The following is a 24,648-nucleotide window of genomic DNA, read 5'->3' on the forward strand; positions in this document are numbered from 1 at the left end:
TCGACAACAGCGGTTGTGGCAATACATGTGCAGGTGAGCGCGCAGGAAAAGCATGCCAACGGGCGCGGGACCACACGGCAACGCGTCTGGATTCAGACACGTCGCTGGAGTCCGTCAGCCAATTAAAGCAATTAGGCCTGCCCGGAGGCGGAATGATCCAGTTACAGAGAAGCCGCGGGAACAACGGATCTTTAGAGTTACTTAGCAGCCCGGGTTAGGCTTTCCTGCCTACAGACTGCCAGAGGTACAGCATTTTAAAACACGCAACCCATCAGTGTGCGGGGCTACAGCACAGCCTCGCGTGTCAGTCGATCAAATTCATATGCAGCTCAAAGCGCCACGCGTGCAGCTGCAGATGGATGTTATACGCGTCACGGGAGACACCAATGCGTAAAAATTGGAAAAATGGGGGGGCGCAGCGGTCATATTTTCAGAAAGTATGATTCCGTCGGAAAGCCACACCCCGAGGGGTTTATATTGCGCAGTTCCGGACCATCAGCAGAGGCTCGGACGCGCACACAGGACGCACAGCGCAGCCGGAGGGGAGGGGGCACCGGCGGGATGGAGAGCCCCGCTAACACCGCTCCTCTCTCTCTCTCTACACGCGTTACCCCGCAGCCGCCCCCGAGCGCACGAGTCATCCGCGCTTGCCATAAGAAAACAAACAAACAAACAAACAAACAAACAAGCGCGCAGCTCCGGCGGACCGTCGCTATTCTCGTGACTTTGAGAGACTTGACTTTCCCGGACTTGTCGGTGCGCAAACGGCGCAACTACTTGTGATCTCCTTCTCCAACTCCATCCTATTGTAGGTAGGTACAGTACAGTGTTTATTTGTATTCATATATATATATATATATATATATATATATATATATATATATATATAATACATACATATTTGACAGGGTGTTGTGTTGCTGTAAATCCCACTGAGGCAAATTTGTAATTTGTGAAATTGGGCTATACAAATAAAATTGACTTGACTTGACTTGACTTTAAAGTCTTGGTCAGAGAAACCTAAATAGAGGCTTGTTCAGGCAAACATAGAAGATGGTGTCCTGTCCATTTTTCTCTATAATTTCCTACTTTAGCCCAAACGTACAGCACACACAGCCCAAGCCCTCGTGCTAAGCCTGACCGGCGCCTTGACAGGCAGGAAGACGTGTCACAACGGATCAACACACTTCCTCCCTCTTAAGACTGCATTTTGTTTGTTGGGGTTAGTTATTTGGAGTATTTAGTCCTATACTGAAATGTTGGAATATATCTGGCACTCTGGGGATGTTTGATCATGAACTTCTCCACTCTGGACGCTGTATTTTTTATTTTCTTTCTCTTTATTTTAATTTTTTGCCTACCAAAATAACCAGACTAACTGTGATCTGAACCTGAGCATAGGCAAAATAACCAGACAAACTGTGATCTGAACCTGAGCATAGGCAAAATAACCAGACTACCTGTGATCTGAACCTGAGCATAGGCAAAATAACCAGACAAACTGTGATCTGAACCTGAGCATAGGCGAAATAACCAGACTAACTGTGATCTGAACCTGAGCATAAGCAAAATAACCAGACTACCTGTGATCTGAACCTGAGCACAAGCAAAATAACCAGACTACCTGTGATCTGAACCTGAGCAAAGGCAATAGACTTAAACGGGGCATCAGCATGGTGCTCTCTCCCTGCATAACACCATATCACGTCATGTGTTTTGCTTGTATGCTCTTGGGGTTATGGTTACAGTGTGAGTGTGTGTGTGTATGTGGGGGGGAAACATGATGTTGGCCCTTGGTGGCACATGAGAAAAACGTGGTGCAGGCTAAGAAAGAAACCCTATAGGCATAGATTTACGTGTAGTGCGTTTGCAGACCGTGTGCACCGGAATGCCTTTAAAGCGCCACCGACTACCGCTATGCAGTCAAAGACTCACAACGACAAGCAAGCGTCTCCGACGTCTGTTTGTAATTCTGCCTCGACAATAACGCAGTTCTGGTTGAAAACTGCCTTAAATGTAGCACGTTGCCCCGAACTTCTACAGAGGCCGCATGATCATTACAACCATGTGGCACTGAGTTCATCATGGGGGACATGAGGGCTTGTCTTCCGGCAGAGAGAAGGGCAAAGGGTGTCCACTGTTGTGGGATATGCCTGTTAGGTGACCTATTTGTAATATTCATTAAAAGAAAAGAGGGGGGCTTCAGTAAAATTACCCTGAAAAGCCTTATTCATAAACTAGAAGAGTACACACTCAGTAGAGTGCAAATCCCCGCCAGGCGTATCTCCCCTTATCCAGGGCTCGAATTAAGGCACCAAAAAAACAAAAAACAAAAAACAGACAGACGAGGATTTAGCACTCAATTGTGGTATAAAACAGGGTTTTCAAATGTTTTGAATCACCGCAACCACGAGAGGTCCTTGACCTTACAGTCACAACTGTGCAACATTGTATTAGGCTGACAGGCTCAGCAGTACGCGAGATTAGCTCCGGACAGATGCACGCGCACACACGGACAGAAACACCGGTGCTTTTCTTGCCATTATAAGACTTTTGCACAGCGCCCAGGTCGATTGATCAGGAAATATGGAAAAGAGTTTTTAAATATGCAGCACTCAAGCTAAAACATTTACCTAATAAAACGTTTTGCCTGTCAGTCTGTGGATGTGCAGCCCCCTAGACGGACCGTCTCACGCATGCGACCAAGTCTAACATGAACTTGCACTTTCCAAAAAGAAAAGGTTTCCTATGCCACTATTTTGGTCTAACCCTAACTCTGTCTTTATTTTCATAATATAATAAAGCTGGAGAAACTGTTTACGCTGGCTCATGCCGGACTCACATCTACAGTTGACTCAGATCGGGCAGCGACAAGAACGTGCAACACTTCCTGTTTTGACTGCAACCCAGAGGAAGTTGTTCCTTTATGACTTAAACATTTTTTTTGTGGATTGTCAGCATTATTTTATTAACTTTTTTTAATCATGTCGCTGGCCGATCCGAGTACGCCGTACATGTGCGTCGCGCATGCGCACCTTTGACAACGCAGCGACAGAGAGCAGCGTTGGTCGAGCGAGAGAGAGAGAGAGAGAGAGAGAGAGAGAGAGAGAGAGAGAGAGAGAGAGAGAGAGAGAATGAAGAGGGGGAGCGGCGATAGCGAGAACAAACGATTCGATGATTTTGAATCATCGCAACCACGAGAGGTTCTTCATCATACACTCATAACTGCACAAATTTTTAGGTTGATAGGTCCAGCAGTTTGTGAGATTACACACACACACACACACACACACACACACACACACACACACACACACACACACACACACACACGACCAAACGTATAATACAAGTTTATAGGTGAAACAGTGGTCTTCTGTGAGTAAATGTGAAGGAATGAGCACTGCTGGGCACTTTTACAGTAAATTATAGATGACCAACATGCAAGGCCAGGATGACGTTTTGAAATGTAATCCATCAATGGTTATTGATCACCTGACTAAAACTGTTATTTAGTAACCAAATCTGTTAGGCAGCAGCATCCATTTTACTCTGATTTAAATTACACCGAGTTACACTTAAATTATTTCCTCTTCAGCTGTTGGACCGGATTACAGTATACATGCCTTCGGGAGATAAAGAAAAAAGGGGCCAATTATTACGCTTTGCAAGCCCCAATTTGATCATCGCCTCGTTGTCAACAGTAATAACCATTAAGTGCAATTACCTCGAATTAACCAATAAGACGTTTGTGCCTATCAAAATCATAATAAGGTTATTCAGTTTAAACGTGTTCCGTACCAACTGACCGACCCACCCATTAAAAATGATCCATATTCTGATGACTGCAACATGTGATCTACTCGCCAACTACTGACAACAACTAGCCCAACATGTGTTTTGTGAGGATACAAACATGACAAAAACCAATTTAGCATCTTAAATTTAGCAGCAACCAGGCCTCTAATAGGTTGAATGTGAAGCAGTTTAGTATGCGAAGCTGAACTTGAGTCATTTCCTGTCTGATGAAGAGCACTTCATTCAAATTCTCCCTCATCTGCTGTGGAGGGATGACGCATGCCCCATTAGCCGCTGTCATAACTATCATTGACTGTCAGTAGGAAGACTGCAGCTCCTCTTCTATGGAAATCAGTCGCTTCGACTGGGATCTTATGAAAATGACCATTCTTCCCATGCATACCTGTAATCAAAAATAGCTTATTTCACAACAGTTTATCCTTGTCAATCAACCCCCCCCATTGTTCTCATCTCATGTGTCTTGTTTGTGAAGTATCTTTGTAGTATTCATCTTAGAAAACTGTTACAGAATTTAGATATTAATACACAGTTATAAATGTAGTTAGCTGAAATTACTGTTATAATTGATTTGGCGTAATGGACAAAAATTAACTATTGGAAAACACATTGTGTGAACTATTTACCACAAACATAGACTACTGAGTAAAGAGGCTGAATATGTATGTATGTATGTATATATATATATATATATACACACACACACACACATATATGTGTGTGTGTGTGTGTGTGTGTGTGTAAATAAATAAATAAATAAATAACACACACACACACACACACATATATATATATAGTGTCGTCCCCCATATTTCCTTGTAGTTATAGCTATCAAGTAAATTATTCATTCAATAGCTTTTATTTAACAAATTACTATATTATTACAATATTACAATAATAATTATAAGCACTACAAATACAACAGCCTGCAGACACTGAATTAGTTTGCTTATTGTCATATAATTAAAATGGTTTGTGCATCTCCCAAGTTTTCACACACTGTTGGAAACTGTTCCTTCTTTTCGCCTCACCGCTCAGTGAGGTGAAAAAGAAAGGCGTATACACATGCTGTACGCTTATTACTTCCTCATGATAGGCAATTATACTATTCATTCCTGCCATGTATTTCAGTGGTATGTGTGCGTATACATGTAGATGTGCGTCCACTTTTTGACATGACTCACATTTTTCTTCTTCTCTCTTTATGCTTCGCCACTGCAAACAGCATCGGCCTTCATGAGGAGAATGCTACCTTCCGTACAACAGCTGTAAAATGAATGCCACTCTCCATCAACCCGTCGTGACCATGTATCTCCAGACAAAAGCATCTGTCATGAATTCCAGCTGCAACTGGTCATGGCCTCAAAGCAACGTAACATCAGGGGGCAGTGCTATGCAGCTGCCCACATTCTCCACGGCCGCCAAGGCCAGAGTGATCATCACCTTTGTTCTGTGCGGCATATCTACCTTTTGCAATCTGGCTGTATTATGGGCAGCAAACAGCAACGGCAAGCGTAAATCCCATGTCCGGGTGCTGATAATCAACCTGACGGTGGCTGATCTACTGGTGACCTTCGTTGTGATGCCCGTGGATGCAGTGTGGAACATCACAGTCCAGTGGCTTGCCGGGGACTTTGCCTGCAGGCTTCTGATGTTTCTTAAGCTGCAGGCGATGTACTCTTGTGCCTTCATCACCGTGGTGATCAGTTTGGATAGGCAGTCGGCCATCCTCAACCCTCTGGCTATCAACAAGGCTAGGAGGAGGAACAGAATTATGTTGACTGTGGCATGGTGTATGAGCGCTGTGCTGTCAGTCCCTCAGGTAAGGTCAGGCAGCTCAGCTGGCAACCGAGGCAGGGGGGTCAAAGCACTGCGTGGCTTGTCTGGTTCAATTAGAATAAGGGTTTAGTGTTAATGTGCCGTAGAATTCCTTTAGCTTGGCAAACTTTTCACGAAACGGGGAAAAAAGTTGTATTTTTCATATCAAGATCGACACAGTACTGACTTTTCATGATGCATTTTTCAAAGCGTTGCTCTGGTCATAGGGTCCAGACCCATTTTCCCCATATGGGGGACAATGCCGGCAGTTCATGACAAAAGAAGAAGAAAAAAAGGGGCAAAAGTGGATGTACAAGCTTTGTAGAGGTCACCAAAGTTATGCTGAAGCAGAGCTCCCTGTCAAGAAGGTATAGCAGATATGAAGAAAATAACGTAAGCCTCAAACTGGTGTTTTGATTGTAGCGGAGACCTTTGACCCTACCTGAAAAGCCCAATTTCAGTATATGATTTGCACATGGGTGCCACGAGCAGTCCTTGGTTTATCTGCCAAATTGGTTCGTATAAGTGCACTCATTATGTCCTTCATGTGAAGGTTGAAAAGCTCAAGAGACTGATTCTTAACACATAGTGGGAAAAAGGTTACATAAATCTCTATACAGTGTGTTCTGTGTATTATTATTAGCCTTTCTTTTGGATGTGGCCCCAATGCCTGTCCTCCACAGAAGAATCAAACGTCTTCATGCTACATGATGAGTAGAGATGAATTCTCATCTCACAAACTGTTGGACTTCCTCAAAGCAAAGTCCCACCACGTGAACCATTCATATGATTCTCTGAAGGCAGCTTTATATTTATGAACACCACCAAATCGCATTTAGAGATAAAATACTTTGCTGAAAACAGAAATAGGTGAATTTGATGCAAACTTATATCAGTAACCGTTTATTACCTTAACTTTTCAGTTATTTGTGTTTTGTTTACACTTCCAGATGTATTGGTAGTCACTGTTTTTATTTATTTTTATTCCCAATTGTACCTGGCCAGTCACGCCGCTCTCTGAGCTGTCCCGGTCGCTACTCCACCCCCTCTGTTGATCCGGGGAGGGCTGCAGACTACCACATGCATCCGCCGATACGTGTGGAGTCGCCAGCCGCTTCTTTTCACCTGACAGTGGGGAGTTTCGCCAGGGGGATGTAACACATGGGAGGATCATGCTACTCCCCCCAGTTCCCCCTCCCCCCTGAACAGGTGCCCCGACCGACCACAGCAGGCGCTAGTGCAGCGACCAGGACACATACCCACATCCGGCTTCCCACCCGCAGACACGGACAATTGTGTCGGTAGGGACGCCCAACCAAACCGGAGGTAACACGGGGAGATTCGAACCAGTGATGTCCATGTTGGTAGGCAACGAAATAGACTACTATGCTACCCGGACGCCCAGTCATTCTTTGTGTGTGTGTGTGTGTGTGTGTGTGTGTGTGTGTGTGTGTGTGTGTGTGTGTGTGTGTGTGTGTGTGTGTGTGCGTGTGTATTTCCAATTACTAAAGAAGCTGTCCCCTGATTGTAGAGACAAATAGATGCCACCGTTCTCTAACAGAAATACTTTGTGGTATATTTTACACTTTTGCTAGGCGTAAGTCTCCTACATCCTTTCCGATCATTTTACCCTGGAACATACGTATGTACCTGCTGCTACTACTACTACTTTCAGCTGCTCCCATTAGGGGGCGCCACAGCGGATCATCCATTTCCATCTCTTCCTGTCCTCTGCATCTTCCTCTATCACACCATCCACCTGCATGTCCTCTATCACCACATCCATAAACCTCCTCTTTGGCCTCCCTCTTTTCCTCTTTCCTGGCAGCTCCATCTTCAGCATCCTTCTCCCAATATACTCAGCATCTCTCCTCCACACATGTCCAAGCCATCTCAATCTCGCCTCTCTTGCTTTGTCTCCAAACCATCCAACCTGAGTTGTCCCTCTAATGTAATCGTTCCTAATCCTGTCCTTCTCCATCACTCTCAATAAAAATCTTAGCATCTTCAACTCTTCCACCTCCAGCTCTGCCTCCTGTCTTTTCATCAGTGCCACTGTCTCCAAACCATATACTAACATAGCTGGTCTCACAACCATCTTGTAAACCTTCCCTTTAACTCTTGCTGGTACCCTTCTGTCACAAATCACTCCTGACTCTCTTCTCCACCCACTCCACCCTGCCTGTACTCTCTTCTTCACCTCTCTCCTGCACTCCCCGTTACTTTGGACAGTTGACCCCAAGCATTTGAACTCATACGCCTTCGTCACCTCTACTCCTTGCCTCCTCACCATTCCACTGTCCTCCCTCTCATTCACGCATAGGTATTCCATCTTGCTCCTACTGACTTTCATCCCTTTTCTCTCCAGTGCATACCTCCACCTCTCCAGGCTCTCCTCAACCTGCACCCTACTCTCACTATAGATCAAAATGTGATCCGCAAACATCATAGTCCACAAAGACTCCTGCCTGATCTGGTCCGTCAAGCTGTCCATCACCATTGCAAAGAAGAAAGGGCTCAGAGCCGATCCTTGATGTAATCCCACCTCCACCTTGAACCCATCTGTCATTCCATCCACACACCTCACCACTGTCACACTTCCCTCATACGTATCCTGCACCACTCCTACACACTTCTCTGCAACTTCCTCATACTACAATACCACGGCTCCTCTCTGGGCACCCTGTCATATGCTTTCTTTAAATCCACAAAGACACAATGTAACATATGTACCTGCTGCTAATAGGTAGAAATTATATTAAAAAAAAGCCTTGTTTAAAAAAAATCATAGAGAATAAAAATTAATCTTGAATTACCTCAGGATTTTTTTTTTAAACTTTAAAATTCCTTCCAGACTTGCAGGTTCTTAGCCAACCAATTTTGATAGCAGTAGATTACTTAGCAGAAGCAGAACATGAGAGGCTAAGATCTTTAACTTGATGGACAGTAAACACCGTATGACATCATGACCCACACACGCAAGGTATGACCGGTGGCGGTGAACATGTTTTCTGAGTATAATTCATTCCCGTCCTCAGATTTTCCTCTTCCGTAACGTGACCATCACCCATCCAGAGGACTTCACTCAGTGCACCACGCGCGGGGGTTTTGTCGCCCACTGGCAAGAGACGGCCTACAATATGTTCACGTTCTCCTGCCTGTTCATGCTGCCCTTGGTGATCATGATCATCTGTTACACCAGGATCTTCTGCGAAATCTCAAAGCGGATGACGAAGAACAACTGTAAGTTTGCACTAAAGTTGACGTGTCAGGGATTTGATCTCAGTATTGTCTTTTTTCCATGTATGGCCGCTGTTTTAAATGTGTCTGAATGGAAACTTTAAAAGGAAAGCATGTTGTTGTTCTTTGCTTTTTTAATTCGCAGCTACAAACACAAAAGATGGACTAGCAAGTATCTACAGACTGTATTGGATTGTGAGAGATAAAAGAAAAAAAATAAATGTAATGTTTAAGAAGCTTACTCTAAAATAAACAAGCATAAAAGCATCCCCAAACGTTTCTCCTCTTTTCAAAATATCCCGGTCATCATAAAGAAAAGCTTGTTTCCACACTTGATAAGACTACGGGGAAACAAATCCCATCATATCCGAACGACTTTCCCTCAAAGGCCTGGGATGAAGGGGGGGGGGGCATAGCCTTACCTAATTTTATCTATCACTTGGTCTACTGTAGTCAGAAGCTTCTTAATTGGACAAAACCCACATCAGATGAAGGCCTTAACTGGGCTGACATAGTCATTCCTCAATTAGCTCACAGCTTCCTCTTTTTCTGTGTTGTGTCCTTGTTTTTTAAAAATAAAAATTGTCGATCACAAAAAAACCAAGTACATTTGCCACATCATACACTATCTGGGGGGCAGGACATAAATAAGTGATTTATTTTGTTTTGTTTTGCTGTGAGCCATCGATAATAGATATCTCTCATTCTTTTAGTGTCTTCAAATGAAGTGCATCTGCGGCGTTCGAAGAACAACATCCCCAAAGCGCGGATGAGAACTCTGAAAATGAGCATCGTCATAGTCATATCTTTCATCGTCTGCTGGACTCCATACTACCTACTGGGCCTGTGGTACTGGTTCTTTCCTGAGAACCTGGAAGGCAAGGTCTCTCATTCATTGACCCACATCCTGTTCATCTTCGGGCTTTTCAATGCCTGCCTGGATCCAATCATCTATGGCCTGTTCACCATTCATTTCCAAAAGGGGCTCAAAAGATACTACCGCAATGCCACCAGGATGTCGGATCTGGAGAGTAGCACGGCTATAACGGGATCTTTCAGATTTAATGCCAATTCAGTGGTCTTGAAAAGACAGTTGCCTACTGCTGGCCAGAGCAGGATGGGACCGTGCAGTGATTGCACTGAACCAGAGTCCAAGTCACCCCAAAGCAGCCACCCAACAGAATGCAGGGATGCTAACAGGGACCCTAACCAGTCCAGTATGGACAATATACTGTAATACGATGGGTAGAAATCAGGGCAGATCTGAGCCAAGAAATGTCGATCCTGATTATGTTACTGTGTAATTTATTACGTGTTTTTGATGTAGGGTCGTTTCTTTCTTGAATAATGTTCACCTGTTGGTTTATATTAGACACCAAATTGGTATGTGTACAATCGTGTTGTATGTGAAAAACTGAAATCATAACCACCTACGGTTGGAACCTACATTCTTTGTCTTAACTGTAAAGGGGGGAACTGTTCAAATTACTATATTTAAATATTGCATAAAAGCAACATAATGTCACAACATCACGTAACTGCAATTTCAAAACAAATGTGTTGATGCTTTCTAAATGCTAAATTTCGGTTACCTTGAATTTAGTGTAATTCGTGGTGTTCTTAGTGTTGCCAGTTTCAGAGTACTAGATTGTTTTAGGAGCTGTTGAAGTCAGCCATATCATGGTTGACTCATAACGAATGACTAAAATGTAATTTGTGTGCCCTGGCTACCTGGAGCAGGATGAACTGACACCTCCATGAGAAATGAATAAAAGCCCGCTCTTCAAATGGGCTTGAAATGTAATAAATCCTACATAAAAGACCTGAATTCTAAGGCTGTAGGCTCTGATTCAGATGTGGGTATATATCAGGGATCTCAATTTATCCAAGTCCTTGAAGACCTAAATTACTGCCAAGCAGGAGATGGAGAGCAAATGTCATTTTCACTGGATTTCTGTTAGATAAGAAGGATTAGATCAAAACCTAAAGAAAACATTTAGTAAACATATGCCTCTTGACATTTGACTTTCTGGGATTTGCCTCTTGAGTAAGATTTGGTTTGAGTTATGTTAAAGATATCAACCAAGGTGTTTGTGTTTCTTTCATATGTCTTATCAAAGTGGAGACTAACTATAGTAAGTATAGTAAGAGCGGCACGGTGGCCCAGTGGTTAGCATTGTTACCTCACAGCAAGAAGGTCCTGGATTCGAACCCCAGCCCATCCCTGGTCCTTTCTGTGTGGAGTTGGCATGTTCTCCTCGTGTCTGTGTGGGTTTCCTCCAGGTGCTCCGGTTTCCTCCCACCATCAAAAAGACATGCATGTTAGGGTTAATACTCCTGTCTGTGCCCCTGAGCAAGGCAATGGAAAGAAGAACTGGAGTTGGTCCCCAGGCGCTGCAGCTGCCCACTGCTCCTATACAATAGGATGGGTTAAATGCAGAGAACAAATTTCATTGTATGTTAAGCACAGTGATAATAAAGTATCTTCATCTTCATCATCATCTAGATGAAAAACACCAAATATGAAACCCAGTGGCTTGTGAAATGCAGCTGTAATAAGTGTCAGATAACCCTTCTGGCTTTGTATGGAGGACTATCTGAGTCACATGCTAGTGCGTCCACATGCCAGAGCCAAAGTGGACTGGAATGAGAAAATGCCAGTACGAAATCTATCATCTGTTTCAATTGTCAAATCATCTCTCGTTCACTGCCTTCTTTCCAGTGTGAGAAATAATCCCATGGCGTGCCACGATCTCAGCAGACATCTGTAGGACAGGTCATCAAAGTCCAGATGAAGCCACTGAGAATTAATCTTAGACAATTAGACAAAAACATTTGCAATTCATATGTGTGAGCTGCCAGTCATGGATGTAACCTATGAGTGTCTCAGTTGAAGACACACTAATCGAGCTTCTATTTGCAGCAGACTCGACCCAGCCAAAGAAAGCGTTGCAACAGTCAATCATCTCCTGTTCCTCCTCTCCCTCTGCCTTCGCATGTATATTGATGTAAATTTGTTTGTGTTATTTTTTCCCCCAATGGAGCTGAGGAATAGTCATTTTAAATTACATTGACTAGTATCTTTTATATATATATATATATATATATATATATATATATATATATATAAAGGGGGAGGGGAAAAAAGGGGGAGGGAAAAAAGGTATATATATATATATATATATATATATATATATATATATATATATATACCTTTTTTCCCTCCCCAATTGCACTTGGCCAAATACCCCACTCTCCGAGCTGTCCTGCTTGCAGTGCCACCCCCTCCGGCGAGCCAGGGAGGGCTGCAGACTACCACATGCCTCCTCCGATACACGTGGAGTCGCCAGCTGCTTCTTTTCACCTGACAGTGAGGAGTTTCACCAGGGGGACGTAGTGCATGAGAGGATCACGATATTCCCCCCAATTCCCCATCCTCACCCCCAAACAGGGGCCCCGAATGACCAGGGGAGGCGCTAGTGCAGCAACCAGGACACATACCCACATCCAGCTTCCCACCCGCAGACACGGCCAAATGTGTCTATAGGGATGCCCGACCGAGCCGGAGGTAACACGGGGATTCGAACCGGCGATCCTCATGTTGGTAGGCAACGGAACAGACCGCCATGGTACCCGAATGTACCACTGACTAGTATCTTTTACATAATTACTTGTAGTATACTGTGTGAGTTGATATGTGAATGATACAAACATTAAAAGCCTATGATGACTTTTTCTTTGTGTATTGGGTCTTCATATGGAACAAATAATTTGACATCTACAAATGGGCAAGATGTCAACACCAAATTAAAAAGGCGGTAGATGAGCAGATGCAGACTTGGTTTATTCCTTTCCCTTGATTATTCGAGACGAATTACATTTTGACAATATTATATGACGTGGCTCTGTGCAATACAAATGGCCTGCCTGTGCTACAGAGCTTCTGAGTGGTGTGAGGTATTTGTCGAATTTAAAAAAAAAGAAACAAAAACAAAAGCAAAAAACAAAGCCTTTTAGAAATGATTGGTTCCAGGTGCATATCAAACACAGGTTCTCTTCCATACAGAGGCACCCATCAGTGGTCAGACGTGATCAGTAAACAATGACTCACCCACCAGCCTCATAACGCCAACCAATCTCTCTCGCTCGCTTGTTCCCTATTCTCCGTCTTCGCCTTCTCCTCCATGGCTCCTATAAGAGATGACTCAAAAGCCCAGAAGAGGAGCACTGGTACTGTGGGACACCTGGGTCGCTTCCACCACAAGTGCCCACTTAACGGAAGTGGGCCACTCCATCAGAAATACTACCTCAGTTGATGTTTCTGCTTGCAGTTTATGATCTCTCCTGCTTCGGCCTGGGGCATCGATGGAGGCATTATGGGAGTCTGTTCTGTGTGTACAAGGGGAATGAATATTAATCAGTATCCGACAGTGCCAGAGAAATGTAAAGTCCAGAGTAAAAGGCATACGGGCTCTTGCCTTTTCCACTCATTTGCATTGTAGGTGTTTATTGGCTAGGGCTTACAATGGCTGAGGACAGGAAAGGCAGTATAAGGTTTTTGTGGTGTTCCGTGGTGATGTGGTTTCATCTTGGACTAGCTGAGAGGAGCAGGGTAAGGCCAGGAATAGCTGGCAGTGTGCCTCTTCTCCTCAAAAGGAGGCAACGTGGCTCCCTGAAGAAATTCCTGCAAGCTTACTGATCTTGCTCATGGGGAATTTTCGACTTTTAAAAATCTTGTGGTTTGCATACAAACAGGTGGCAAAGATTAGTGGCCAAACCATGTGCTCTGAAAATGCATAAACTTACCCATGCTTCTGTGTTTTTTCTTCTAAGATAGAAACGGCCCGGCTGATGAATTCTCGGAAGTTCATCATTCCCAGATGTGATTTGATTGTGATGAGATATTTAATGAGGAAATGACCCTTCGTCCATGGCCAAGCATTCGACATGCTGCCTGATGTGAATATCAATAGGTTAACCCCTGTCGCCGAGATTATTTTCAAAAGAGTAAGCATCAAACTAAATAGGCCATGGGACTGTAGGGCACAGAGATATTGCTGTGTTCAGTTAAAATGCTAGATTATCTCTTTTATGCAGTGCAGGTTTCCTTTCTCCTTTTACATAGCTGGAGACTTAGAGGAGCGGTTTTGGGCCTGATTAAAAAAAAAGAAAGCAAAAAACTGCAAGGCTGGTCCAAGCATAAAAAATACAAATGAATGAATAAATACTTCCTGGAATCTGCTTGCAAAATTCCACTTGGCAAATTGCATGTCAGCATTTGTTTCGGGCGCAGGAACATCCACCATGACTGTATTACAGCAGTATTCAGATGAGACAATTTTCAACAGGAAACAAACAAGTGCTCATATTACTAGGAACCATTTCCAGGTCAAAATTGCTCAAGTGGCACAGGCTATTTATTGTCACACAGAGAGAGGGGGAGAATAGATTCAATGCCCATTTTCCACTTCAGCCTCTTAAATACTTAAGAGCCAGGTGGTCCTGCTTGCACTGACAACATTAATACCGGAGAAATTAGTTATGACGCAAGGTTTCAAAATCTACCTACCAGAATCCATCCTTTTTTGATACGTCTAGAATACATCTATTTAATTTCCACAACATCACAAATGTTTCTTGATGAATGCCAGGGTCACCTGTGACATGTTTTTCCTTGCACTGATGAGTAAATGTATGTGTTTATCAAACACAGTAAGAAGGTACTTAATGAGGCTTGCTCGAACCAATTGCTTAGTTTATCCATGAAGAATATCAGGATTACTTTACTAAGTAAAGGATTACTAAGGATTACTAAGTAAACCCCAGATACAGAACACTAGTTCATTGTGGAGGCTTGGTCCTAATTCATCTATGCTGATACAGAGGTGTTGAATCCATACTCTTTAATCCGTAATCTGCAATCTCTCCTAAACTGTAATTCTAGCATCAAAATCAAAATTTTCTTCCCTGTAAAGTGACTTCCACAAATCAATAACCATGCCATGAATATGAGATGAACTTTAACGCAACAAAGCAGCTTTTCCTTGACTTATAGTTCATTGTCTTTTTATAATACCTGAATATAAGGTATTGTGGGCTGTTATACCAATGATTGTGTATCCCATTTTGAATCTGTGCAGATTATTACATTTGCAGATGACAGAACAGTGGCAGGCATGATAATGCATGGTGATGAATCAGCCTACAAGGCTAAGGTGGGAGCCTTAGTGGCGGGGTGTAAGGCAAATAACCTGGTTTTAGGCGGCATGGTGGCCCAGTGGTTAGCGCTGTCGCCTAACAGCAAGAAGGTCCTGGATTCGAACCCCGGGGTTGTCCAACCTTGGGGGTCACCCCAAGTCGTCCTCTGTGTGGAATTTGCATGTTCTCCCTGTGTCTGCGGTGGGTTTTCTCCAGGTGCTCCGGTTTCCCCCCCACCATCAAAAAGAAACATGCATGTTAGGGTTTATACTCCTGTCTGTGTCCCTGACCAAGGCAATGGGAAAAGAAGTGGAGTTGGTCCCCAGGTGCAGCATGAAGGCGGAAGCCCACTGCTCCTAGCTACACACATCACAGCTCGGATGGGTTAATTTGCTGTAAATTAATTTCCCAAGAAGATTAATAAAGGAAACTTAACTTAAGTTAAACATCGCTAAGACAAAAGAAACGATAGTTGATTTCCAGAGGGGTAATGAGGTCCTCCCTCCATTGGTCATCAATGACCAGATAGTGAAGAGGGTTGACACTTTTAAATGCCTTGGCACCACCATATGCCACACACTGAAGTAAGTGAGAGGTCAATGTCAGCCACAAGGCCCGCCAGAGGATTCACTTTCTGTGCCAGCTTAAAAATTTGGTGTGCCTGAGGAGGCAATGCTGTACTTTTACAGGGCTACTGTGGAGTGTCCTCACTTTCTCAGTCACAGTGTGGTACGGTAACACAACTGCCCTTGAGAGGGTGCAATTGGAAGGAGTGCTACGTTTAGCATCTAAGATTGGCTGTGACCTTCCCCGCGGTCTCCTCTGTATGTGAATAACATACCAGATGCAAGGCGCAGAAGGTGATGGCGGACCCCTCTCACCCTGCCAGGTCCCTCTTCAAACCCCTCTGCGCGGGAAGGAGTCTTAAGTGTTGGACATCTCGCCTCAGGAACAGCACATATCCTGAGGCTGTTTGATACTTAAACTCTGACACACAAGCACCTGTAGTAGCAAAGCAAGCATTAACCAACAAGTACCTGCACAAAGCACTTTAGGACTATTGAACTTGATCATCCTTGAGAAATACAGTGCTTTTTTACATGCTCTACCATGAGATACAGAAATACTTTTGCAATACTTCTTCATCAGCACCACACCATTTCCACATCTGTGGCAAGACACCTCTGACATAATCATCTAACTCATCAGTTTAAATCACGTATCACTTGTTAGGATACTTAACCATTCCATCCATTATCCGAACCACTTATCCTGCTCTAAGGGATGCTGGAGCCTATCCCAGCAGTCATTGGGCGGCAGGCAGGGAGACACCCTGGACAGGCCGCCAGGCCATCACACGGGGCCGACACACACACACACACACACACACACACACACACACACACACACACACACACACACACACACACACACACACGTTCATACCTAGGGGCAATTTAGTATGGCCTTTTCACCTGACCTGCATGTCTTTGGACTGTGGGAGAAAACCCATGCAGACATGGGGAGAACATGCAAACTCCACACAGAGGATGACCCGGGACGACTCCCTAGGTTGGACTTCCCTGGGGCTCAAACACAGAACCTTCTTGCTGTGAGGCGAAAGTGCTAACCACTGCGCCACCGCACCTCCCAGGATACTTAACCTGGTGAGCAAATTCCATAGATGGTACCAAGCTAGTTTTTAATGTGTATTTACCCACAGACATTGAACCTACAATGTTAAAACAAATGGACCAATTAAGTTGCATCTGAGGGTCAAGACAAACCAAACAATTACGCCTGATATCCACCATCCCATTGTGTGCTCAAAATGCAGTGTCATTCTCGGTCAGAGGTTCACAGCTTTTGGTCAGGCAAATACTTCTTGTTGTCATGAGTGCTGAGTATACTTTGAGGTGGGTGTTTTATTTGGATTTCCCCCATTTTTCTTCCCAGTTCTACCCAGCCAATTACCCCACTCCATTCCGGTTGCTGCTCCACCCCCTTTGCCAATTCGGGGAGGGCTGCAGACTACCACATGTCTCCTCCGATAAATGTGAAGTCGCCAGCTGCTTCTTTTCACCTGACAGTGAGGAGTTTCACCAGGGGGACGTAACGTGTGGGAGGATCACGCTACTCCCCCCAGTTCCCCCTTCCCCCGGCCTGATCAGAGGAGGTGCTAGTGAAGTGACTGGGACACATACCCACATCTGGCTTCCCACCCGCAGACAGCGCCAATTGTGTCTGTAGGGACGTTCGACCAAGCCGGAGGTAATACGGGGATTTAAACCGGCAATCCCCGTGTTGGTAGGCAATGGACTAGACCGCCACGCTTACCCAGACCCCCGGTGTTGTGTAATATTAATGGAGTCTGACATCTCAGAGACTGTAGCTATAAACAAAAAAAACACAGGAAGCTTTTTATGTGTCTGATCCCACATTTTACTGAGCAGGGTAAAAGGGTTTTCGGGTACTCTGGTCTCTCCACAAGGGACTCACTGCAGAGTGACTTAAAACTGACAGATCGGATTTCAATTAGGAAATTACTTTCTGCTCTTATAAGGAATCTGGAAATTACTCTATTGGGTACTGGATCCGCACTAATTGAATCATGTCTTTTGATTATATTTGATCTTAATGGATTCTATTTTTACACAAATTCTGTTGTTAGTGCATGTGACTATTTAAGTACACTTTTTAAATAAACTATTATGTGGGCTTTTGTCAGTGACATTGATGTGTGTTTGTAATTCCTGCCTTCTTGGCATTGTCGCTTGCAAAAGAAATTGCTAATCTTAATTAGAATGTTTGATAAGAATATAAAAAGAAAATTTAAAGTAATATACACTATATGTATAATATTCTTCACATTAAAACAAAATATATTATATATTTTAAAGAGAGACGTACCAAAAGATGTTATCCTGCTTTGAGGCCAGTTAATTTAATGCAGAAGAAACACACTGATTGACAGAGGAGCCAGGGTGCATTTCATATGCTTTAGTCCCAACAGCAAATAGTACAAATGATTTGCGAGGACTGACTAGAGAGAATGTTCAGTAAATACAGAGAACACCATGGGGCTGAGAAACACTGTGGCGACATTGTGAAGGAAATGATGAAGTCTTTGTGTGGTGGATCCAAGGCAATCAAAAAGTAGATCACCTTCACTTGCATTGAATCTATCATTCATCCTCTCCAGTCTCTAAAAAGAAACCCATTTTTCTTTGAAATGAAGCTTTTTTTGCACAGATGTAGTCTCTGGAAACTTATGCATCTTGGCTGGCAGTGTTGCTGTCGTGTTTCTTTCTGGCCCGTTGGACCGTCACAGTGTGCTCCTGGAGCTGGCTCCATGTATGAGTCACCGCTTTGTTCCTTTCATCCCCAGACAACACTCTTCACATTATACAAAAACAACAACAAAAAAAGATGTGAGCACTTCATACATTTCTATAGCTGTTGTTTGTGGTTTGCCAGTTTGAGCTAGGAATCAACAGACAGGGAAAAATCACGAAACCCATCTGTTGTGCATTGTAGATAAATATGGACATCAGTTGGCAAACATAACATTTTCAAATGGAGAGGTGAGGGAATAAAGTCACTGAGAATGCAAACCTTTGCTGGAGGTAGAGATTGCAAGCTTCCTCTAATGTGGCAAAACTCATCCCTTTTTGTTGGCTTGGGAGGCCTGGAAGTTCAGCTATGTACGGCTTAGTGATGGGATGCTCTCCAAAATGGAAAGCGAAGAGTTGATTCTGGCAGTCCGCTACCATAGTGGCGTTGTTGCTGGGGAGCTCATCACCTGAAGAAAAAATGCAAATTAAGGAATTGATTACTTGTTGGCCTAATTTGGGCATTTAACTCATGTACTTACAAATTCAACTCATGTAAACTTTAAAAAAAAATGTATGAATGAATAAATTAATCCTAAATAAACGAATCCAGTCAGACTCTCAACAGACACCCTAGTATCATTGATATGTCTATCAGTGGTTTGTTCACAAAATTTTGATCTGAGTATCAAAATGCCTCTTGGTCTATTTCTAAGATCAGTTCTCTGTATGCGAGCATGAGTTAAGAGTAATGTGTTGTGAATTAACCTTGTATGAATAGACATTGCTGTTTAGTGTCCAGGGTGTAAACAGGATCCCAGGGAGTTGCAAGCTGATGAGTAATGGGAGGACTCAAATAGCACACAGTTGTTTTGTTGAGGACATCTTGGAGGAAGATTTTTCCATTTTTTTGTATCACAAGAATCTGATAAACCAAAAAGACAAATAGGACAGCAGAGACCAAATGGACAGAATAGACTTTTTTTTTTGCAATACTGGAACTTATAGACAGCATTTTCTTTTTGTGCTATATTAAACCACCTATTGCACGAGTGACTGCTGAAACACACAGCAACATAAATAGGCAAGAACATCATCCAATGAAAAGCCAATTTTGAGAAGCAACAACATGATTGTCTCTTACCAAGCCCTGCAGGAAAGGCACTGATGCAATGACTGTGGGGAGACCTCCAGAGTCACGTGGCCTGCGAGGTAAAGAATACAGGATGTGTGAATCTATTTGTAGGAAAAATGCAGGTGTTTCTAACTACACTTGTGAAAAATAGCTGCCATGAACTGATTTGGTCCAATTTGTTCTCCATGATTTTATTTTCCACGAAAAATCCTCTCTTGAAGATGAGATTGGTAATGTATGCATTAAAAACAACGGGGAGGAGAAATAATGAAATACTGAGGACTGTTGAATATGTTTGCAGATGATAGTGATAAAAATGATTTTACAATGACAAATTCGGTCTGCAAACAGTACAATAATGGCAATGTGATACAGGCTTTCATGTAATAATCTGGTGACCTTTCAGTGAGCTGCACAGCACTAGACCCTGCTCGGCGACCCGTGGTGAGAATGTGGATTGCTCCACTCTTACATGTCACCAAAAGGTGGACTTGAGCTGCTGTGAGAAGCTGAGAGCATAGGGACTCCTCATCTGACACAGGCTTGCAATCAACAAACAGCATCCTGGTGAACGTGCTGTCAGCTTCTGACACTAAGACAGCAGACAGCGGGAGCCCTTAAGGAAAAAGAGAGAGTGATAAAAAGAGTCATTCCAACAACTGAAAACTCGCCCATATCAGAAAACTTCAATGAACACAGATGGCTGCAATACTTCTGGCAGCTTTTCAACTCAAGTGTCTGCGTGGGTGGGGAGGTGTATCTGTGTGGCTTTTCAGAAATTAGATCTAGCCTCATTATTGCTTATCAGCTGAGTTTCTCTCAAAGGGATCCTAAAAATACCTCATTGCTAATTGAAAGTGGAAACTAGACAGAATTCAGTGAGCCGTGCTTTGATGTGCACGCAAGTGTTGGTGTGGTATTTAATAAATAATAATACAGGCACAACTCCCTATGTTATTATATATAGATACTGGGAATTGGATGACTGGCTCTGCAGCGTTTGTCTGGTTTGCTAGATGGCAATGTTAATTGAGAAAATTTCGCGCTGCTGTTATAATTGGAAGTAAACTGAAAAGCAACAATGGCTTGTTAGCAGTTTACCAAGAATAGCAGGAATCCCAGAGAATGTAAAAATCAGGTGGATACAACAGTGAAAAATGGACAGCACCTTTCATCCTTAGACCCTCAATTTGTATGAAGGAAAAATGCTACACGAAAAAAAAAGCCTTTTCTGAAAAAAAAGAAAAAAAAAAGAAAAAAGGAGCTGTCCATCTATCTGCTGGGGGTTTAGAGCTAACTAGAAAGACTACCTTAACTTTGTACTGAGATTGAGATCCTCCCAGGGAGAAGGTATTGCAATTAAGCATCAACAAAGCTAGTCAAACCATAATGAGAATAGGTAGGTTTTTAATTTAGATCTGAAGAAACCTAATGAAGAAATCAACCCCTTTGATGTCAGAGGATTATTTATTCAAAGAAAAGGGGCGTGGTAAGAAGATGTTCCGCAACCTGTTGAGTTCTTTTCTGGCTCTGGTACCTGCTTTGCTTTGTCTTTATATAGCCTCAATAAAAAACACTCACGCTTAGTTGAATAATTTAGTATATTATTTTTAATATATTGATTGTATAGTGAAATACTAAATACTAACTTATTGTAGAGCGAAATCAAAAAGCATAGTCCTAAACTAATTATGAGCTCGCCAACAACTATTTCTAAATTGACCTGAGACAAAGTAATATTTCTACAGCGTCTAGACAATATTGTAATCATATGGAACTTAGTTTACAGGCAAACCATGAACAGACTACTATTCTGTAGGGTGGATGACAAACATGACAAACAAGCCTGATAAACAAGCGGACAACATTTTGTGAAACTAAGATGTAAATACAATAGACTAGAATAAACTAGCCTAGACTTGACCAGAATAGATAAAACTTTACTGTCCAACCAAGTCTGGAAATTTGTCTTTGGTCTCATCTCAGGCAAACCCCAACAATAAAGGCAGTAAACACAATTTTAAACCTTATCAAAAACATATAGACAGTGAATAGCATTTAAAAAAAAAAAATTCCCCCTTTGTTCTCCGCAGTTATACCCAGCCAATTACCCCACTCTTCCGAGTCGTCCTGGTCGTTGCTTTACCCCCTCTGCTGATCCTGGGAGGGCTGCAGACTACCACATGCCTCCTCCGATACATGTGGAGTCGCCAGCTGCTTCTTTTCACCTGACAGTGAGGAGTTTCGCCAGGGGGACGTAGCGCGTGGGAGGATCACTCTATTCCCCCCAGTTCCCCTCCCCCCTGAACAGGCACGTCGACTGGCCTGAGGTGCTAGTGCAGTGACCAGGACACATACCCACATCCGGCTTCTGACCCCCCGACATGGCCAATTGTGTAAATAGCATTATTAAAACCATACATAACACACATAGATATACACAGTTCATATGACGTTTGTTCATTAAACTTCCTGTGTTGGGGGACACAAGATCTCTTACAGATGTTGTCTTATCAATGTACTACTGTAAAGCATCTGGCGTTGCATCGTTATAGCCAGCTTATATTAGTAGAACAAAAAGTTGTTGAAATACCATAATGTGATATTAATGCCTACTCTCAAAAGAAAGTATCATTAAGCACGGGCCCGGAGATAACGTCTGTCTGCACCACAGCCGGGGCTCTCCAGTACAGAGACACGATGATAACAATGGTAATTGAGGGGAACAACCCATTTATTAAAAACAAGCACTTGTTAAAAAAAACAAAGACAAGATGTCTTGCAGAGTCTTTGTTGAGAGCTAGGCGGGTCCTTCGTCACTACGGCTTTAGCTCTCTCCCTGTCCCTGGTGTGTCTTTGTTTTGGGTGTGAAGACATTTTATCTGCCCTGAGTTAATTAGACTAACTCAGTATGGCTGGTTCATACCCCGCTCCTCCACAATGCCATTTCCATCTTCAGAATGCAGGTCTCATAGCCCACTTTAGTCAAACACTAATACAATAAAACGTGTTTTCTTAGGTCTGCAGCTCCTTTGTATAGTCGGTTTAGTCCTAAAATTCATTATTTGCAAATTGTCCAAGCAAAACCGAGCACAACTGCTCCTACCAGGTGAGATTGGGGGTGTGTATTTTTACTTGGAAGGTGATGGTGGTGGTGGTGGGGTTTAATTGAGTCTGGAGGTTGGAGGGAGCGTCTGCTTGTCCGTGCGTGTGTTATCCATGCAGTATAATTTCTATGCTCACAATTACACATATTTCATGTACTAAGGGCTTCCAAAGACTTGCATTTGGTATTCATACAGACCTGTGAAGAAATAGCAGTAGAAAGAGTAGTACAGGAGAATAAAAATGCAAACAGGAACTGACAGCTCGGACAAATCAGTTTAATGCCAAAATGTCCAGTTGAAACAAATGCCTTGGAAACGTGTAGAGTTTAGCTGCCAAGCAGCTCCTTCCCAAAGGACCCTTAGATTTGCTTATGTTTGCCATAGCTGTACGGTGACCATAAGCAAACATATCCTCTGATGTAAGTACTCTGAGACAGAACACAACTTTAAGAGGCGAAGCTTCACTAAAACCAACAGCCAAATAAGGCTTTTTAAATGTAGCAGATATTATACTGGTTTGACCAAAAAAAACAAGCATATAAGGACAATAGTTATATGCTTCATTAAAGGAAACCCTCAATGGCAGGGAAAGTGCTCAACAAACAAGGAGCAAAATAATCCAGTGATTCAAGTAACTCTTTAATAGACAGTACAAGCATGTTTCATGCTATATACAATCATCAGCTGTCACTAGTCACTACTTGGGAATTTTGCCAGGACATATTCCCAAAACCATCAATGGTGTTATAAGTGCTCAACTAATGAGGAGCGGAGCGGAATATTCCGCTGCTCATTAGTATTGATTTATATATATATATATATATATATATATATATATATATATATATATATATATATATATATATATATATATATAAAGATAGATGTAGGAAAAAAACAAGCCTGTTTTGTGCGTCATGCACTCATCAGCTGCCAAGTTGGCTATACAACAAAGAAAAGGAAAAAAAACAGCGAATAAATGCTATGTTGCCTCGCACCACGCCCCTAGTTGTGGTACACAGCAACCAATGGGAGGATAGGAAACATTTGAAAAATAACACCAGGAACATTACAACCAATGAGGGAGGGACTGGGGCTCGTTTTGAAAAAGTAAAGGCTTAAAAGGCCGGTGCAATGCACACACGTTGAAGTGAGTTACCCCCTTCAATGTGAAGTGCTTTGGATGCCTAGAAAAGTGCTATATAAATGTAATGATGATGATGATGATTATTATTATTATCGAATGCGGAATAGATATTATATTTCACATTCTATTTTTCTTAAATGAACGGCAGAACAGGAGAGCCGAGCACATAATTCTCTCCCTGCCAGTACATAGCCTCTCCAACAGCAAGCCCTGTGTAGTGCCTCCTCGTGGCAACACATGGTAACTGGGTACACCTCGGACCCTGGCTGAACTACAAGGGACTCGGAGGAGGTCTGGGCCCCTAGACATGTGGTACACATGCCCACCGGTGTGTGGATATTCCCTGATGCCCACCAACCAGCCCCCAGCTATGGGTTAAATAGTGCCACTGCCTAGTGGATACCTCGGGAGTGGAATAGGCTAGGTAAACCCCTACAGAAAATCACTGTCTACAGTGGTGTTGTTTTTTGTTTTTCTTGCCCTTTTGTATCTGTTTAAGTGGGAGAGTACTGCTGGCATCGTGTTTGGCTGCCGTTTCTCCCTCTTGTAGCCCCCCTCCACCTTCCTATCCATCCCTGTATGTTTGTGGTATGTTTATCTGTTTCACCCCATTTATGGTAAAGTGACTTTGAGTGTTAGAAAAGCACTGTATAAGATTGATTTATTATTGCTATTATTATAAATAATTACTCCTTTTGGCTCTTCGGATTGTAATTATTTAAGATAATTAGATTATAGGCAATTTTTGCCATAGATATGAAGATGACTATGTATTGGAAATCACTTTCATGGCTCCTTCACTTTTTTCTTGGACGTTCACCATTTTCCTGGACAGAATACGGCAAAAAGCAACAA

At 42.9% G+C, this 24,648-nt stretch overlaps 2 protein-coding genes across 3 annotated transcripts in view; one reads left to right on the top strand and one right to left on the bottom strand.

Annotated features, from left to right (window-relative positions):
• The first annotated feature begins 519 nt into the window (after positions 1-519).
• Positions 520-10,696, top strand: LOC130111153 (gonadotropin-releasing hormone II receptor-like). Of its 2 annotated transcripts, none has more exons than XM_056278205.1 (4): positions 520-812; positions 5,042-5,638; positions 8,673-8,877; positions 9,588-10,696. In XM_056278205.1, exons 2-4 carry the CDS (start codon positions 5,090-5,092, stop codon positions 10,109-10,111), a joined length of 1,278 nt encoding a protein of 425 aa, XP_056134180.1. In that variant the 5' UTR covers positions 520-812; positions 5,042-5,089; the 3' UTR covers positions 10,112-10,696. The 2 variants fall into 2 exon arrangements, with proteins under 2 accessions (XP_056134180.1, XP_056134181.1); XM_056278206.1 differs by having other exon boundaries at positions 520-808.
• Positions 10,697-18,341: 7,645 nt separating this feature from the next.
• wdr93 (WD repeat domain 93) overlaps positions 18,342-24,648 on the bottom strand; it is a 40,996-nt gene continuing 34,689 nt past the window's right edge. Inside the window, exons 11-15 of the mRNA XM_056279291.1 lie at positions 19,939-20,155; positions 19,549-19,609; positions 19,173-19,329; positions 18,688-18,874; positions 18,342-18,468 (exon numbers count right to left, since the gene is read on the bottom strand). Coding sequence (XP_056135266.1) covers positions 18,342-18,468; positions 18,688-18,874; positions 19,173-19,329; positions 19,549-19,609; positions 19,939-20,155 — 749 coding nt within the window. The remainder of the gene's footprint in view (positions 18,469-18,687; positions 18,875-19,172; positions 19,330-19,548; positions 19,610-19,938; positions 20,156-24,648) is intronic.

Source organism: Lampris incognitus, chromosome 4, assembly GCF_029633865.1.
Source record: "Lampris incognitus isolate fLamInc1 chromosome 4, fLamInc1.hap2, whole genome shotgun sequence".
Classification (NCBI taxonomy): Eukaryota; Metazoa; Chordata; class Actinopteri; order Lampriformes; family Lampridae; genus Lampris; species Lampris incognitus.

Coding starts and splice junctions, on each gene's coding strand:
- LOC130111153 (XM_056278205.1), top strand. CDS start 5,090: ATGAATGCCACTCTCCATCAACCCGTCGTGACCATGTATCTCCAGACA. Junction 5,639..8,672: donor CTGTGCTGTCAGTCCCTCAG/GTAAGGTCAGGC, acceptor TCCCGTCCTCAG/ATTTTCCTCTTCCGTAACGT. Junction 8,878..9,587: donor GCGGATGACGAAGAACAACT/GTAAGTTTGCAC, acceptor TCATTCTTTTAG/TGTCTTCAAATGAAGTGCAT.